Raw genomic sequence first — 16,517 nt, 5'->3', positions numbered from 1 at the left:
AAGTAAAAGTAAACTTAGTGCTTCTGCTCTGCAGATTTACATAATTACTAACAAAACCATAGCACTTTCATTCATGACTTTTTTTTAACATTAAATAAATACTGTTTTCGCCGCTTTTAAATGCATATTTTTTTAATATTCAATTCAGCCCGTTGGTGATGTGGCAATTTACTTCCTGGTCACGTTTTTTCAATCGACCAATTGACTTTCTGGAACTCTGTTGCGCGTTCACAATTCGCCAAACAGTTTGACGCATGCGCGTTTACATTAGGGGATGAGAACGTTCGCATTTGCATTGGTAGCCGGATCGCCGATTAGCGCATGCGCAATACATCCGTATATCGTGAACGAGCTTTTAGCCTACGTATAGAGCGGGTGTGACCGCTCTATACGTAATGAATACAAAATCCAGGAAGAGGAGAGTGGGAGGAGCAACGGAGAGAATGGTAGGGAAAGAAAATATAAAAATATAAACTATTATATTGAAGTAAATAAAAAACAAACCAAGCGAAAATGTTATATTAGTGCTATAGACTATAATGATATGTGGAAATGTGGAAAAATTTACTTTCACTTTAAGATTTCAACAAGAAAAGTAACATTTTGATTTGTTAGTATACAGGATGTTTTTCCAGTTTTCCACTATAAAATATCTGTTTTGTTTGTCCTATTCAAAAGGTTTCTTTTCAATAAAAAAGTGCTTTAGAGCCAGCTACTTTCCCATGAAGACTTCTCTTTGCCAGTAATCTTTAGACTGTGCATTTGCTTACTGTGGTAGGACGTCCCTAGCTCCTTGAATTGTGCATGCAGATGCTGTTCTGTTCTAAAATGATGATAACTTGATATACGTTTTCAGCACTCAGGAGAACAACTTGTCTTCTTATTGCTTAACTAAGCTCCATTGACATGATCACAAAAAGTATTTCAACTAATGTCGTTCTTCAAAGGAGTGCTAGTAGAAGCCCTAGTTAGATTATGGTAATAGAAATAACATTAGGTGTTAATCTTTATTTCACAAATGCAAGTCACTTATGTGCTAATATGTGTCACAACCCTTTTAAAGATGTTAAGTAAAGAAGATAGTCATATAAATATAATTCAGTTAAAAATGATGTCTCACTATTAAATAATGCCTTCTATCTCCTGTCTGTCTGTCTGTCTGTCTATGTAATACTTCATACAGCACATGTGAGTAGTTTGCCATTTGTTTCTAAACTATGAAATAAAGGCTATCATGTATATAAAAGAGCAGTACCATGTTAAAATATTTTTCCATGCTGGCCTATTTGATATTGAAGCTATGAAGTTTATGTCAGTGAGCATGTTAAAAAAATGTTTAAAAATGTCCTTTTTATAGGCAGCAAAGAAATAAAATGACTGCTCACTCGCTGATAAACTGAACTCCCCACTGCCTTATTGATGGATAGTGGCACCTCACAAGTATAAAAATATTTTTTTATGTTGCTGTTTTTACATTTATAGCATTTAATTTCAGGGCTTTAATATATATTATAATTTATTACATTTCTAATGTCAATTTTGAGTGTCCTTGAAACCTAACTCGTTCACTTCTCATTGACTCATTGATACAGTAACTGGGCTCATTTTACCTTTTTTTGTATTAACTGTTTCTTCAGGATCAGAACTCTTGTATAAACTGAGGGCTAACTGTGTGTATGTATATATGCCTGTGTATGTGTATATATGTATATATATATATATGTGTATATATATATGTGTATGTGTATATATGTATATATGTATATATATATATATATATATATATATATATATATATATATAAACAAACCTTCACCCTCAACTAGAACCTTGAGAGTTTCCTGACAAGCAGCCTTTAACCTCTCAGCAAGAGAGGACATTTCTGAGCCTCTCCAAAAAGGATGACTCTCTTTTTTTTTGTATTGCTTTTCATTGTTTTTCATTGTATTGATTTGTGCTTTGCCCAATTGTTGTTTTTTTTTAATATTTTTGCCTACTTAGTACCTTATACCAGTGTATGTATATATAACACTGCAAACCTTTGGTTGCAATAATTCACACACTTTTTTCCAGCATTTATTTTCAGCTTAAATAGTGCATACATTATTGTAATAACAGTTTGCACAACTTTTGTATCTTGCTTTAAATTGGAAATTGTAGACACACATACATACGGGTATGAGATTATATGCAAACATACATATGTGTATATATATATATATATATATATATGTGTAGATAGGAATTAGTGCCTATACACATATATTTGTTCAGACTAGAAAACATTATCACCTTTATTTCTTATTTTGAGTGTGCAGCTTTCTAAATTAATATTAATATCCTGTGCATTTTAAACAATGTAGAATATCAAGCACTCCACCCTATATAGTCCACAAATGACCTGGGTGAAATCCAAAATGTCAAGGTATATAATAGTCTCATAGGAATAGGCACTCGCAGGGTTTAAAATGTAATTCAAGCTTTATTGAAGAAATATTTAAAGTCAACGTTTCGGCCCTTAGTCAGGCCTTTATCAAGACAACATGTCATAATAGTATAGCTGGATATGGACACAGCTGCGGCAATCAGCCGCCCTCTCGACGTCAAAACGAAAGAACAAATCTTTAAATATTTCTTCAATAAAGCTTGAATTACATTTTAAACCCTGTGAGTGCCCATTCCTATATATATACTGAGTGTGCAGGATGCAATTAAACTTAATATTTTCTTATTCCACAGATTCTTGTTGGTTTTCTCCTGTCTTGTTCTTTCTGTCTTCTCCACCATTAAAGAGTATGAGAACAGCTCAGAGGGAGCACTGTATATATTGGTAAGCTTTCATTTCTCATATCCTAGCCTTTTTTTTTTTTTTTTGAGGTGTGATTAAGTAAAAAGCTCAACATAGCCTCATATTTCTTTTTGCAGGAAATTGTAACCATTGTAGTGTTCGGGGTGGAATACTTTGTCCGAATCTGGGCTGCTGGCTGTTGTTGCCGTTATCGTGGCTGGAGAGGAAGATTAAAGTTTGCCCGCAAACCTTTCTGTGTTATTGGTGAGGAACTTCAAATTTTCAGGCTAAAATCTCAGATGGCCTGTGTGATAGATCAGTGATCCATTTTTGTTGCCATTTAAAAGTACAGTATATTTTTATGGCACTTCTACATACACTGTGGGATACAGTTTTCTACAAATGTCAATTTTAAAGGGCAAAATACTGATACCTGTATAAAAAGAATATGAGGTCCCTTCTCTGAAGAGCTTAATTTAATTTGTTTTGAGAAATATTAGGGGTAGGTTAGAGCAGTAATGGAAGCAGTCTACCATGTTCTTTGGTAGAACTTTATAATTAGATAAGTATTTTTTACAAATAACAAATTCATACTAGCAACATGCATTGGGTCATCAGATAGTTAAAGGGACAGTATACACTCATTTTCATATAACTGCATCTAATAGAAACTACTATAAAGAATACGATGCACAGATACTGATATAAAAATCCAGTATAAAACTGTTTAAAAACTTACTTAGAAGCTCTCAGTTTAGCTCTGTTGAAAAGGTAGTTGGAAAGCCCACTGCAAGTGGGAAATAAGACACTCCCCCCTTCCCCCTTCTTTTGCATATGAAAAGACCTTTTACACAAACAGGAGCAAGCTGGAGAAGGTAGCTGACAGTATTCACATAAAACTTTGGGACTTGGTTAGGAGTCTGAAAATCAGAGCAATGTTATTTAAAAATAAGCAAAACTATACATTTATTTTAAAAAACATTTATGCAAAGAAAAAATGATTGTATAATGTCCCTTTAAGGCAAATTTAGAATTCACAGCATAATAGTAGACTACTATTCACATACATTTTTTTTAAAGGGACATGATAGTGCACACAATTTTTCATAGCAGCTTTAGTGACTGAATCATACTTAACCAGCTATTTAGCACCTTATTGGTGGGTTATCAGTTACTAGCGATACTTGACACCTGGAAGGAGTCTGTAGCACTGACACCATATTTGTTAAGACAAAGCCATACACCTTCCCTGCAAGTTCTTTTTTGTAAGGGGGGGGTAATACATAGGGGCCGGGCATGATACAAGTTGCAGGGCTAGATGGGCCCCCCTAGAGGTGTGTGCCCACTATCACTTTAAACCTTAAGACCCTTCAAGCTATGCCCATATATGTAAGGTTTTGTATCTTTAGAGCACTCCATGTATACACAATTTAAAATCTTGATTGTGTTTGTTTTACCTCATCTGCTTAAGTCAATTAAGAGGCAGAAGTAAATGAAATCTTCACTGATCTAAGCAATATCTGTGCAGCATATACATATATCATACTATAAGTATGATATATGTATTGCTGCCTCTCTGAACTGAATCAACTAATAGAAAATTATGAGTGAAATAGTGAGTTGCATTGCATTGTTTATTTGCTATGCTTAAAGGGACACTGAACCCAAAATTTTTCTTTTGTGATTCAGATAGAGCATGCCATTTTAAGCAACTTTCTAATTTACTCCTATTATCAAATTGTCTTCATTCTCTTGGTATATTTATTTGAAATTCAAGAATGTAAATTAAGATGCCGGCCTATTTTTGGTGAACAACCTGGATTGTTCTTGCTGATTGGTGGATAAATTCACCCACCAATAAACAAGTGCTTTCCATGGTCTGAACCAAAAAAATTGCTTAGATGCCTTCTTTTTCAAATAAAGAAAGCAAGAGAACGAAGAAAAATAGATAATAGGAGTAAATTAGAAAGTTGCTTACAATTGCAAGCTCCATCTTTATCACAAAAGAAAAAACTTGGGTTCAATGTCCCTTTAATTTAAAGAATTAGGATTTTTAAAGGGATATGAAACACAAAATAAATTTGTGATTCAGACAGAGCATGCAATTTTAAAAATGTTTCCAATTTACTTCTATTATCAAATTTGCTTTGTTACTATTGTATTTTTTGTTGAAGAGATACCTAGATAGGTATCTGAGCACTATATGGCAGGAAATAGTGTTGCTAGCTAGTGCTTTTGCAAATGGATACAATTCTTGCAATATAGTGCTCCAGAGATGTGCATGCTCCCACATCCCTGCTTTTCAACAAGATACCAAGAGAACGAAGACAATTTGATAATAGTAATAAATTGGAAAGTTTAAAATTGAATCTGAATCATGAAAGAACATTTTTGGTTTAGTGTTCCTTTTATTGCTAAGTTCAGATATCCAGTAAAGAGTGTGACAATGCTGATTATTTTACTTTCTGTCCATCCATGCTAGTAATTAAATTCTGTAACCAAAACTGATCTTTTCCAAGTCTATAATTTTGTTATCATTGTATCAAAATCTCTGCTACTGTAGCATTAATTATATCCCTACTTGTGTATGCCTTGAGTATTTTATTAAACATGCCTATTATCTTTAAAGAATTTATATTGTTTAAGGGCAATTATTTTATTAATCTTAATCAGGTCACCACCGTTATATTACACTATGTGACGGTAAAACAGATTTGAGTATCTATAGGAGAATATATACAGGGAGTGCAGAATTATTAGGCAAATGAGTATTTTGACCACATCATCCTTTTTATGCATGTTGTCTTACTCCAAGCTGTATAGGCTCGAAAGCCTACTACCAATTAAGCATATTAGGTGATGTGCATCTCTGTAATGAGAAGGGGTGTGGTCTAATGACATCAACACCCTATATCAGGTGTGCATACTTATTAGGCAACTTCCTTTCCTTGGGCAAAATGGGTCGAAAGAAGGACTTGACAGGCTCAGAAAAGTCAAAAATAGTGAGATATCTTGCAGAGGGATGCAGCACTCTTAAAATTGCAAAGCTTCTGAAGCGTGATCATCGAACAATCAAGCGTTTCATTCAAAATAGTCAACAGGGTCGCAAGAAGCATGTGGAAAAACCAAGGCGCAAAATAACTGCCCATGAACTGAGAAAAGTCAAGCGTGCAGCTGCCAAGATGCCACTTGCCACCAGTTTGGCCATATTTCAGAGCTGCAACATCACTGGAGTGCCCAAAAGCACAAGGTGTGCAATACTCAGAGACATGGCCAAGGTAAGAAAGGCTGAAAGACGACCACCACTGAACAAGACACACAAGCTGAAACGTCAAGACTGGGCCAAGAAATATCTCAAGACTGATTTTTCTAAGGTTTTATGGACTGATGAAATGAGAGTGAGTCTTGATGGGCCAGATGGATGGGCCCATGGCTGGATTGGTAAAGGGCAGAGAGCTCCAGTCCGACTCAGACGCCAGCAAGGTGGAGGTGGAGTACTGGTTTGGGCTGGTATCATCAAAGATGAGCTTGTGGGGCCTTTTCGGGTTGAGGATGGAGTCAAGCTCAACTCCCAGTCCTACTGCCAGTTTCTGGAAGACACCTTCTTCAAGCAGTGGTACAGGAAGAAGTCTGCATCCTTCAAGAAAAACATGATTTTCATGCAGGACAATGCTCCATCACACGCGTCCAAGTACTCCACAGCGTGGCTGGCAAGAAAGGGTATAAAAGAAGAAAATCTAATGACATGGCCTCCTTGTTCACCTGATCTGAACCCCATTGAGAACCTGTGGTCCATCATCAAATGTGAGATTTACAAGGAGGGAAAACAGTACACCTCTCTGAACAGTGTCTGGGAGGCTGTGGTTGCTGCTGCACGCAATGTTGATGGTGAACAGATCAAAACACTGACAGAATCCATGGATGGCAGGCTTTTGAGTGTCCTTGCAAAGAAAGGTGGCTATATTGGTCACTGATTTGTTTTTGTTTTGTTTTTGAATGTCAGAAATGTATATTTGTGAATGTTGAGATGTTATATTGGTTTCACTGGTAAAAATAAATAATTGAAATGGGTATATATTTGTTTTTTGTTAAGTTGCCTAATAATTATGCACAGTAATAGTCACCTGCACACACAGATATCCCCCTAAAATAGCTATAACTAAAAACAAACTAAAAACTACTTCCAAAACTATTCAGCTTTGATATTAATGAGTTTTTTGGGTTCATTGAGAACATGGTTGTTGTTCAATAATAAAATTAATCCTCAAAAATACAACTTGCCTAATAATTCTGCACTCCCTATATATATATATATATATATATATATATATATATATATATATATATACACACAAACTTATATACACAAACTTATATACACATACACACACAGTCTATTTCTCTAATTTAAGAAACATTTTTTTCTGTTCTGATGCAGACATCATGGTGTTGATTGCGTCCATAGCCGTTCTGGCTGCAGGGTCCCAGGGAAATGTCTTTGCCACCTCTGCCCTTAGGTCCCTAAGGTTCCTGCAGATTCTGCGTATGATTAGAATGGACCGGAGGGGAGGAACATGGAAACTGCTTGGCTCTGTGGTGTATGCGCATAGCAAGGTAACACATTCAGAAAGTACAACATTGAGTTTAATTAAAATTCTTTAGAAAAACTTATCAAATTCACAAATATGTATCTACAAAAATCCTTATAGAGGGACAGTAATCTTCCATAATTCAGAGAGCATTGACTTTTAGACCACTTTCCTGTTTACTTCTGTTATATCATTTGTTTGTTCTCTTGGTATCCTTTGTTTAAAAGCATACCCAGGTAGGCTCAGGAGAATAAATGCACTACTGGGAGCTAGCTGCTAATTGGTGCTTCAGTATGCTTCTTGTCATTGGCCGTATGTTCAGTTACCTCCCAGTAGTGTATTACTGCTCCTTCATCAAATGATGCCAAGACACTGAAGCAAATTTGATTATAGAAGTAAATTAGAAAGTTGTTTAAAATTGTTTGCTATATCTGAAGCATGAAAGAAGAAAAAAATGGGTTTAATGTCCCTTTAAATGGTGATTTTCTGTTGATAATTATTGTTTGGAAAAGTTATCTACCAAGAACACAAACAATTAACCAAAACACAAAACACTGCTGTGCTGTCTCATTCATGGTGACAAAACCTAAGCAATACTAAAGGACACATTTCAAACTTTAAAAGCCAATAGACTTTATGACCTAGTAAAAGACCCAGATTACAGGCTGAGATAAATATGTGTTTGGTATTTCTCTCTTTATATGTAATTTGTTCTCTACAGAAAAAGGTACTAAAGACCATTGCAAAAAGTAATATGCACTTTCAATCCATTTTGTATTGTCTGTATAAAATTTGAGAAATGTTTGAGTCTTGGCACACTGTACTATACACAGTTCATGGGGGTCATGTGCATTATAGGTGCAAATGTAAGTCATCCAATCATTTCTTTTTTCTTTACCCTGCAGGAGCTGATCACTGCCTGGTACATTGGATTCCTTTGCCTGATTTTAGCCTCTTTCCTTGTATATCTTGCGGAGAAAGAAGCAAATACCATGTTTGATACCTATGCAGATGCCCTGTGGTGGGGCCTGGTGAGTAATTGATATTTCTTAAAGAAGAATGTTTAATTCTTTAAAAATTTAAGCCGCTCCCTGCTCTCAAGTAACTAATCGCTCAACAGCAGTGCCTTTTAGTCACCCTGAACTCCCTCTGAGGTGGCAGTGAGGATAAAAATCAGGAACTGATTCTTACATTTGTGCTTGCATGCTGCACCTCAAGGTTTTAAAAGATGCAAATGCAACTTGATACATTTTCCCTTAAAGGGACAGTCAACACTAAAAATGTTATTGTTTAAAAAGATAGATAATGCCTTTACTACCCATCCCCTAGCTTTGCACAACCAACATTGTTATATTAATATACTTTATAACATTTAAACCTCTAAATTTCTGCCTGTATCTAAGCCACTACCGACAGCCTCTTATCACATGCTTTTTTATTAGCTTTTCACAATAGGAGACTGCTAGTTCATGTGGGCCATATAGATAACATTGTGCTCATGCCCGTGGGTTGTGGATGACACTGCACTAATTGGCTAAAATGCAAGTCAATAGATAATACATAAATAAATAGCCATGTTATCGAGGGCTTTCAGATGAAGCTTAGATACAAGGTAATCACAGAGGTTAAAAGTATTAATATAGCAGTGTTGGTTGTGCAAAATTTTGAAATAGGTAATAAAGGGATTATCTATCTTTTTAAACAATATAAACTTTGGAGTTGACTGTCCCTTAAAGTGATCCTTTAGAGACTATTCATAAGCCAGATCAAATAATAAAAAACATTCCTGCTTACCAATACTTATTTACACAAGTATACTTCCTAAAACCATTGTAATATCAGTATAATCCATCAAAGTGGCTTATATAATATTCAATATTCTAATGATGTTATGATAGCAAATTATCAACAATTAATAATGCAACACAAATTAAGAATTTCTTCCTACAAGTATACTTTAAAGCACTTACTCTAAAGCACTCAATGCATTTAATGAAATAATAAGCTAGGTGAGAACTTAATTTTTAATCAAACATAATTATGTTAAAATATTTAGTATTGATGTGAAAAAAAGGCAATACAACTATTTTGTTTTTAGTTTTTGTAGCTTAGAAAAGTTATTGAAAAAAGTTATATATAAAGAAAAGATAAAGTGACAATGTAGCATAAATGTGTTTTTCCCCTAATCTATTCCCAATAATTAATTTTACCTGCTAGAGTGTACTAAACTGTTAACAAAAAGCTAATTTACCTTTTAGTTTGTCATTTAAAATAGCTGTTTTAGCCTGTTAAAACCTCCAACTATACTTAAAGTCATTTGTAAACTTTAACGCGTTAAAACCCAGTATCATATTATGCTCTTAAAAACAGGGGCACTTTAATTCATTAAAGTTTACTTACCTTTGCGTTATGATAAACATAACGCTGATCCTCCGCCCGCATCTGCTGCTTTTTTTAGCAGATCGATGACGAATCCAGCTTCCTCCAATCATTGTATGCCCCCTTTGGTGTCCAGCTCATGGGGCAACGTAATTCAAATGCTAATGAAAGCAGGAGCTGCAGGCGGAGGATCAACGTTATGTTTACCATAATGCAAAGGTAAGTATTTTAAAAAAATAAGCTTCTTTGTAAACTTTAATGAATTAAACTGCCCCTGTTTTTCAGAGTATTATTTGATACTGGGCTTTAATTTGTTACAGTTTACAAATGACTAATTTTTACAGCAGCATGGACTGTAGAAAAGCTATGCAAACAGAAGGCAGCAGCAGAAAAAAACCTACTAGTAGGGGCTGGAAAGCGAGCCCAGCTCATTTGAAAGTGTTTCTGAAGCAACTTTGAATACAATGAAATCTTTATAGCTGCTTCTCTGAATATGTTATTCTTTTAATAAATGGCAAATTTATTTTTTCTTAGAGTTATTTGCCTAACCGTCTAAAGATTTTTTTTTTATCACTGTTTAACAAAATTAAATTTGACTGCAGTTTAAATAAATGTATTTGTTCTAAAGTTAAATCGGCAATGAAAAGACAGTTATTATATTCCAAAATGATGCACATTTCTTGTGAAGTGGAATCAGCACAAAGATGGAAAACCTCATTGTGCCCCATATTAAATCAATTTCCTAGATTGTGCTGATATTCCACCTTCCAATGGTAAATAATTCCATACACCTGTCCCTAATCTCTTTGCCTCTCTCAGATAACTCTCACCACCATTGGATATGGTGATAAGTACCCACAAACATGGAATGGACGTCTCCTCGCTGCCACCTTCACTCTTATTGGAGTTTCCTTCTTTGCTCTTCCTGCTGTAAGTCTCTGTTATGGTGAATTCATTACAATTCAGTATATACCAAAATTCTATAATCAACACTGATCAAGCTATATTTTTAATTAGATTAGCCTTTGTATAAGAATGTGTTTCACTAATCGATTGTAAAACGCTTCCAATATATATACAGGTAGAAGACCCTTTTTCCAAACTGCTTGGGGCTGGAAAAGCTTTGGATTTCATAATAGTTTAGATTTTGGAATATTTGTATTTTTGCAGCTGTAAAATTGGGGAATAAAATCCAATACTGGATTACTGTACCCACACATTATATACATTTTTCTCGCCATTAAATGGACTTTCTAAAGATACCATTATTTTCATCATATCATATAATTTACTATATTTTTTTTTATAAAATATGATGAAAAATGAAAAAAAAAAACACTTTTTCTAACTTTGACCCCCAAAATCTGTTACACATCTACAACCACCAAAAAACTTCTATGCTAAATAGTTTCTAAATTTTATCCTGAGTTTAGAAATACCCAATGTTTACATGTTCTTTGCTTTTTTTGCAAGTTATAGGGCAATAAATACAAGTAGCACTTTGCTATTTCAAAACCATTTTTATTTTTTTAAATTAGTTACATTGTAACACTGATATCTGTTAGGAACCCCTGAATAACCCTTCTCATGTATATATTTTTTTTAGTAGGCAACCCAAATTATTGATCTAGGCCCATTTTGATATATTTCATGCCACCATTTCACTGCCAAATATGATCAAATTAAAAAAAAAAGTTAACTTTTTTACTAACTTTTTCACAAACTTTAGGTTTCTCACTGAAATTATTTACAAACAGCTTGTGCAATTATGATACAAATAGTTGTAAATGCTTCTCCGTGATCCCCTTTGTTCAGAAATAGTAGACATATATGGCTTTGGTATTGCTTTTTGGTAATTAAAAGGTCGCTAAATGACGCTGCGCACCACACTTGTATTATGCCCAGCAGTTAACGGGTTAATTAGGTAGCATGTAGGGTTAATTTTAGCTTTAGTGTAGAGATCAGCATCCCACCTGACACATCACACCCCCTGATCCCTCCCTGACCGTCCTCAAACAGCTCTCTTCCCTCCCCCACCTCACAATTGTCATCGCCATCTTAAGTACTGGCAGAAAGTCTGCCAGTACTAAAATAAAAAGCATTTTTAAAAAATATATATATATTTATTCTGTAGTTCTGGATCCCCCCTTAGCCCCCAACCTCCCCTGATGCCCCCCCCCCAATATAGCTCTTTAACCCTCCCCCCTCTACCTATTTGCCACCATCTTGGGTACTGGCAGTACCAAGTTTGTCCCCCCTAAACAAAAATGCTTTTTTATTTATTATTTCTAAATAAAACTTCTGTAGTGTCGCTGCCCCCCTCAATACCCTATCTCCCTCCCCCTCCCAGATCCCTTGCCCGACATTAAATTCCCCTCTCCCTCTGCATCCTTCACAAATCATTTATATTTATTATGCAAATGTGACGCTACCATGACTGTGCGCGCTCTTACAGTACAGGGATAGGAAGTAACCATCGATGGGCCACCCACCCGCCTCCCAGCAGCAGCTCCCACCCACCAACGATCGGCACCATCGATGGCCGATGCAGAGAGGGCCTTAGAGTGGCTCTCTCTGCATCGGATGCTTAAAAAAGGGTATTGCAGGATGCCTCAATATCGAGGCATCACTGCAATACCCTGAGAGCTGCTGGAAGCAATCACAATCGCTTCCAGCACTCAATTAGACCGAGGACATACCAGGTACGTCCATTGTCACTAACTGACAATTTTTGGTCGTTAAGGAAGGAAAAAAAACAATTACTCTTTGTATTTTGTACTTTTAAGTACAAATTTCTTGCTTTATTTTGTACATTAAGTGTATTTAAATTACGATTTACGCTGTGCATAGCTAATTCAATTTATTCCTGTGTAATTTACCTACAAATTTTAGGTTTTTGATCGAATATGATTTTTGGTGAATAGTTTTGTTACAAATATTGATGCACCTTAACAATACAATATTTCCCTGCATATTTTTATGTGAATGGTTAAACTATTCTTTTGGTATGGTTTTTAAATTACTATTTTCATTGTGCGCTTTTGTAATGTATGCATCTCCTCCCCATAAGAAAATGCAGCATATGCTTCTTAGCGAGAAACCCTATTTTCAGGGTAAAAAGTGAAAGGGAAATACAAAGACTGACGAGTATTTCTCTATAGAACATCAGGCCATATATTTATCTCTATCTCTGCCTCCATCTCTCTATCGTTCTGTCTTTCTTCTATGGAACTAAATAATCTTCTTTCTGTTCTGTAGGGGATTCTGGGTTCTGGGTTTGCCCTGAAGGTACAAGAACAACATCGACAAAAGCACTTTGAGAAAAGACGTAATCCTGCAGCTGGGCTAATTCAGGTAGCATTGCTCAGGAAAATGATGACCATCTGGTGCTTTCTCCGTTAGTTTCTCACTGCAGGTGGCTGGATGTGGTATGAGTGGGAGGTGTGATTTCTAGGGAGAAAAGGGAACCTAAATAGGGAGAATAAGAGCAGAAAGAGTAAGATGGGCATAGGGAGAAAAAAGAGCAAGAGATAAGATTGCAAAGACTACATAATAATGTGCCTTGTATATTCTACTCTTAAAAGGGACACTCAAGTCAAAATTAAACTTCATAATTCAGATACAGCATGCAATTTTATACAGCTTTCCAATTTACTTCCATTAACAAAATGTGCACAGTCTTTTTATATTTACACTTTTTGAGTCACCAACTCCTACTGAGCATGTGCAAGAATTCACAGCATATACGTATATGCATTTGTGATTGGCTGATGGCTGTCACATGATACAGGGGGAGTGGAAATAGGCATAACTTTGCAATTTATTTAACAAAATTCTACCACTCATTTGAAGTTCAGACTAAGTGCTATTGCATTGTCTTATTATCATGCATTTGTTGATTATGCAAATCTACAGTGTTGACTGGTCCTTTAATTTTAACTTTTTTACTTTATTCCAGTGAATAAAGTAAATTCTATAATATAACAGTATTTGCTAGAAAAACAACATATTTCATATATCAGAACATTTTAACAAGAAAAGTTACCACTCAAACAGTTTGTTGGTTATCTCCCGATGACAGGTCCTAAAACTCATCTAGAAGAGGCACTTCAGTCTAGAAACAGAAAGCTGAAATACAGGGAAAATTATAACCAGTTATAGGTCTTCCTCCTTCTCTAGTGATGCCATTAGAGCAAAAATAATTATTTAGTATAGGGCACCCAACCTATGGCCTGCAGGCCACCTCTGCTTTCCAAGGGTTTGTTTGGCTCTTAGCACCATTAAGAACAAAAGAGACATCAGTAATTTGATATTGAAAAAGCAACTGCACATTTCTTATTGGGTAAAGGCAAAATTACATTTTCATGATTCAGAATGCAATTTTAAAACACTTTCCAAATTACTTCTTTTATCAAATTTGCTTTGTTCGCTTGGCATTTGTTGAAGAAGCAGCAACACACTACTGGGAGCTAGCTGAAGACATCAGATGAGTCATATATGTGCAGCCACCAGTCACCAGCTAGATCCTATCAGTGAATTATTCCTGATGAGTTTACAAAGGTATGCTCTTAAACAAAGGATACAAAGAGAAAGAAACAAAGTTGTTAAGTAATTTGGAAATGTACATAACATGTCATGCTCTATCTGAATTGTGAAAGCTTAATTTAATGTACAATCAATAATTTCATGGAATTCCCTGCAATATTTTCCCCCTAGCTAGCACTAGATAATCACATACATCTGAGATCATGTCTCTAAATTGTGACTCTTTGTTTTAACATTGTATTTATTTAGAGGACACCAATAAGCAGCCAACTGTATAACCTGAAGCAGTGTTTGACTAATTTATATCAGACTTAGGAGCTTGTCATAATATATAGGAGACAGCAGTATTTTTAAATATAGATATATAATGGGAAAAGGGTTTCTAGAGCTTTAGATGGGCAAATTGTATTCAAGCCTATAAGTTCTATGCTTGTGATAAAATGATTTATTGTTCACTAATATTCTGCACACATAATTGAAACATGTTTTTGTTATGTAGGTTTATCATTTTTTGTAGTATTTAAAGGATTTGACCAATTTCGAATATACTTAGGCCAGGCAAGACCTAGATCTTTATAAATGAGAGAATTACATGAATTATATAAATAGTATCAAATTTGTTATTGCAAAAAACAAAGAAACAAAAACTAGTACATTATGCTGCTCAAATGACTTCCTTTATTAAAAATTCACATTCATAAGAGCTTAAGAGCAATTCCTCAAGGAAAAGCGGTTGTTTCCAAATAGCCTTAAGGTATGATTTCCTAACAGAACCCATCTGCACAACAGCCCAACATTATTATTATTATTATTATTATTATTAGATTATTCACTAACATTTAAATTATGATTTTCTAATGAAATATGTTTAAAACTTACATACATACGTATATACATGCATACATATATACATATACATACATACATACATACATACATACACACATATATATACATACAGGTATACCTCACTTTACAGCGCTTCGCTAATACAGCACTTTATGGAGCTAAAGTTCAACCTCCAAGGATTTTTGAAACAGTGCAATAATCGTCATGAGATTGCTAGAAAAGTGACTGGCACCCTTTTGTTATGATTAGTTCACTCTGTTTACAGCATTACAGTGCAATCTGTGTCGCAGTGCTATAGTCTGGCAAATTTTACTACAGTAATTGTCACTATTTTAAAGGTACAGTATTTATTGAATCCTAATTGAATACTGTGCTGTGGTAGTGTTAAACTAAATGTAGCACTATTGCACCCCTAATATTTGTTCAAACTTGTTTTCAAGTCTTTAAACACACTGGCAATTGAAAAGAAAGCTAAAACTGCATTGTTTCACTTTAAGGCGGTTTTCACTTTACAGCGGGGCTCCGGTCCCTAACCCGCTGTATGAGCGGGGTATACCTGTACACATATATACATATATACATACATATATACATACATATATACATACATACATATATATATATATGTATACATATATACACATATATACATACCTATACATACACATACATACATACTCTCATACACACAAGGCATCTATTGTGCAGCCACCAATCAGCGGCTACTGAGCCTATCTAGATATGCTTTGCAGCAAAGTATAACAAGAGAATAAAGCATATTAGATAATAGAAGTAAATTTGAGAGTTGTTTAAAATTGCCTGCTCTTTCTAAATCATAAAAGAAAAAATATGGGTTTCATGTCTCTTTAACACAAGTTTTCAAGTGTTATTTTGTGTTGCACTTAGCTCAGACACTAAAGTCAAAATTAAACTTTCATGATTCAGACAGAACATGCAGTTTTAAGAGACTTTCCAATTTGCTTCCATTATCAATTTGTGCACAGTATTTTATATGCACACTTTCTGAGGCACCAGCTATTACTGAGCATGTGCAAGACTTCACAGTGTATATGTATGAGTCCGTGATTGGCTGATGGCTGTACAGGGGACTGAAAACTGAAATACATTTTTAAATTTGTCAGAAAACGTCTACTGTATTTAATGGCCCTATAAATGTACCTTTCATAAGCACTGAGCTATATTATAAATAGTGATGGGATCGTTATCCTGAATACTACACCATAAGACACATTTTCTTCTGGGCTTTTTTGTTCTGGATATATTAGACATATCAATGTGAGTCACACTCTGTTTCCTTTGTTACAAGTATATTGTGGCTCATCATTTCATGAAAACTAGTCTTTCAG

General features: G+C 34.9%; 1 protein-coding gene across 7 annotated transcripts in view; it reads left to right on the top strand.

The window, feature by feature from the left end:
- Nucleotides 1–16,517, top strand: part of KCNQ2 (potassium voltage-gated channel subfamily Q member 2) — a 242,672-nt gene that overhangs the window by 83,052 nt on the left and 143,103 nt on the right. For all 7 annotated transcript variants that reach the window (XM_053709315.1, XM_053709047.1, XM_053709201.1 and 4 more), the window contains exons 2-7: nucleotides 2,740–2,830; nucleotides 2,926–3,052; nucleotides 7,227–7,402; nucleotides 8,283–8,408; nucleotides 10,576–10,686; nucleotides 13,015–13,110. In XM_053709315.1, the coding sequence (XP_053565290.1) occupies nucleotides 2,740–2,830; nucleotides 2,926–3,052; nucleotides 7,227–7,402; nucleotides 8,283–8,408; nucleotides 10,576–10,686; nucleotides 13,015–13,110 (727 nt within the window). The remainder of the gene's footprint in view (nucleotides 1–2,739; nucleotides 2,831–2,925; nucleotides 3,053–7,226; nucleotides 7,403–8,282; nucleotides 8,409–10,575; nucleotides 10,687–13,014; nucleotides 13,111–16,517) is intronic.

This window comes from Bombina bombina, chromosome 1 (genome assembly GCF_027579735.1).
Source record: "Bombina bombina isolate aBomBom1 chromosome 1, aBomBom1.pri, whole genome shotgun sequence".
In the NCBI taxonomy this organism is placed as follows: Eukaryota; Metazoa; Chordata; class Amphibia; order Anura; family Bombinatoridae; genus Bombina; species Bombina bombina.
Note: the sequence above shows the minus strand (reverse complement) of the source record. Positions and strands in the feature narration are given on the sequence as shown.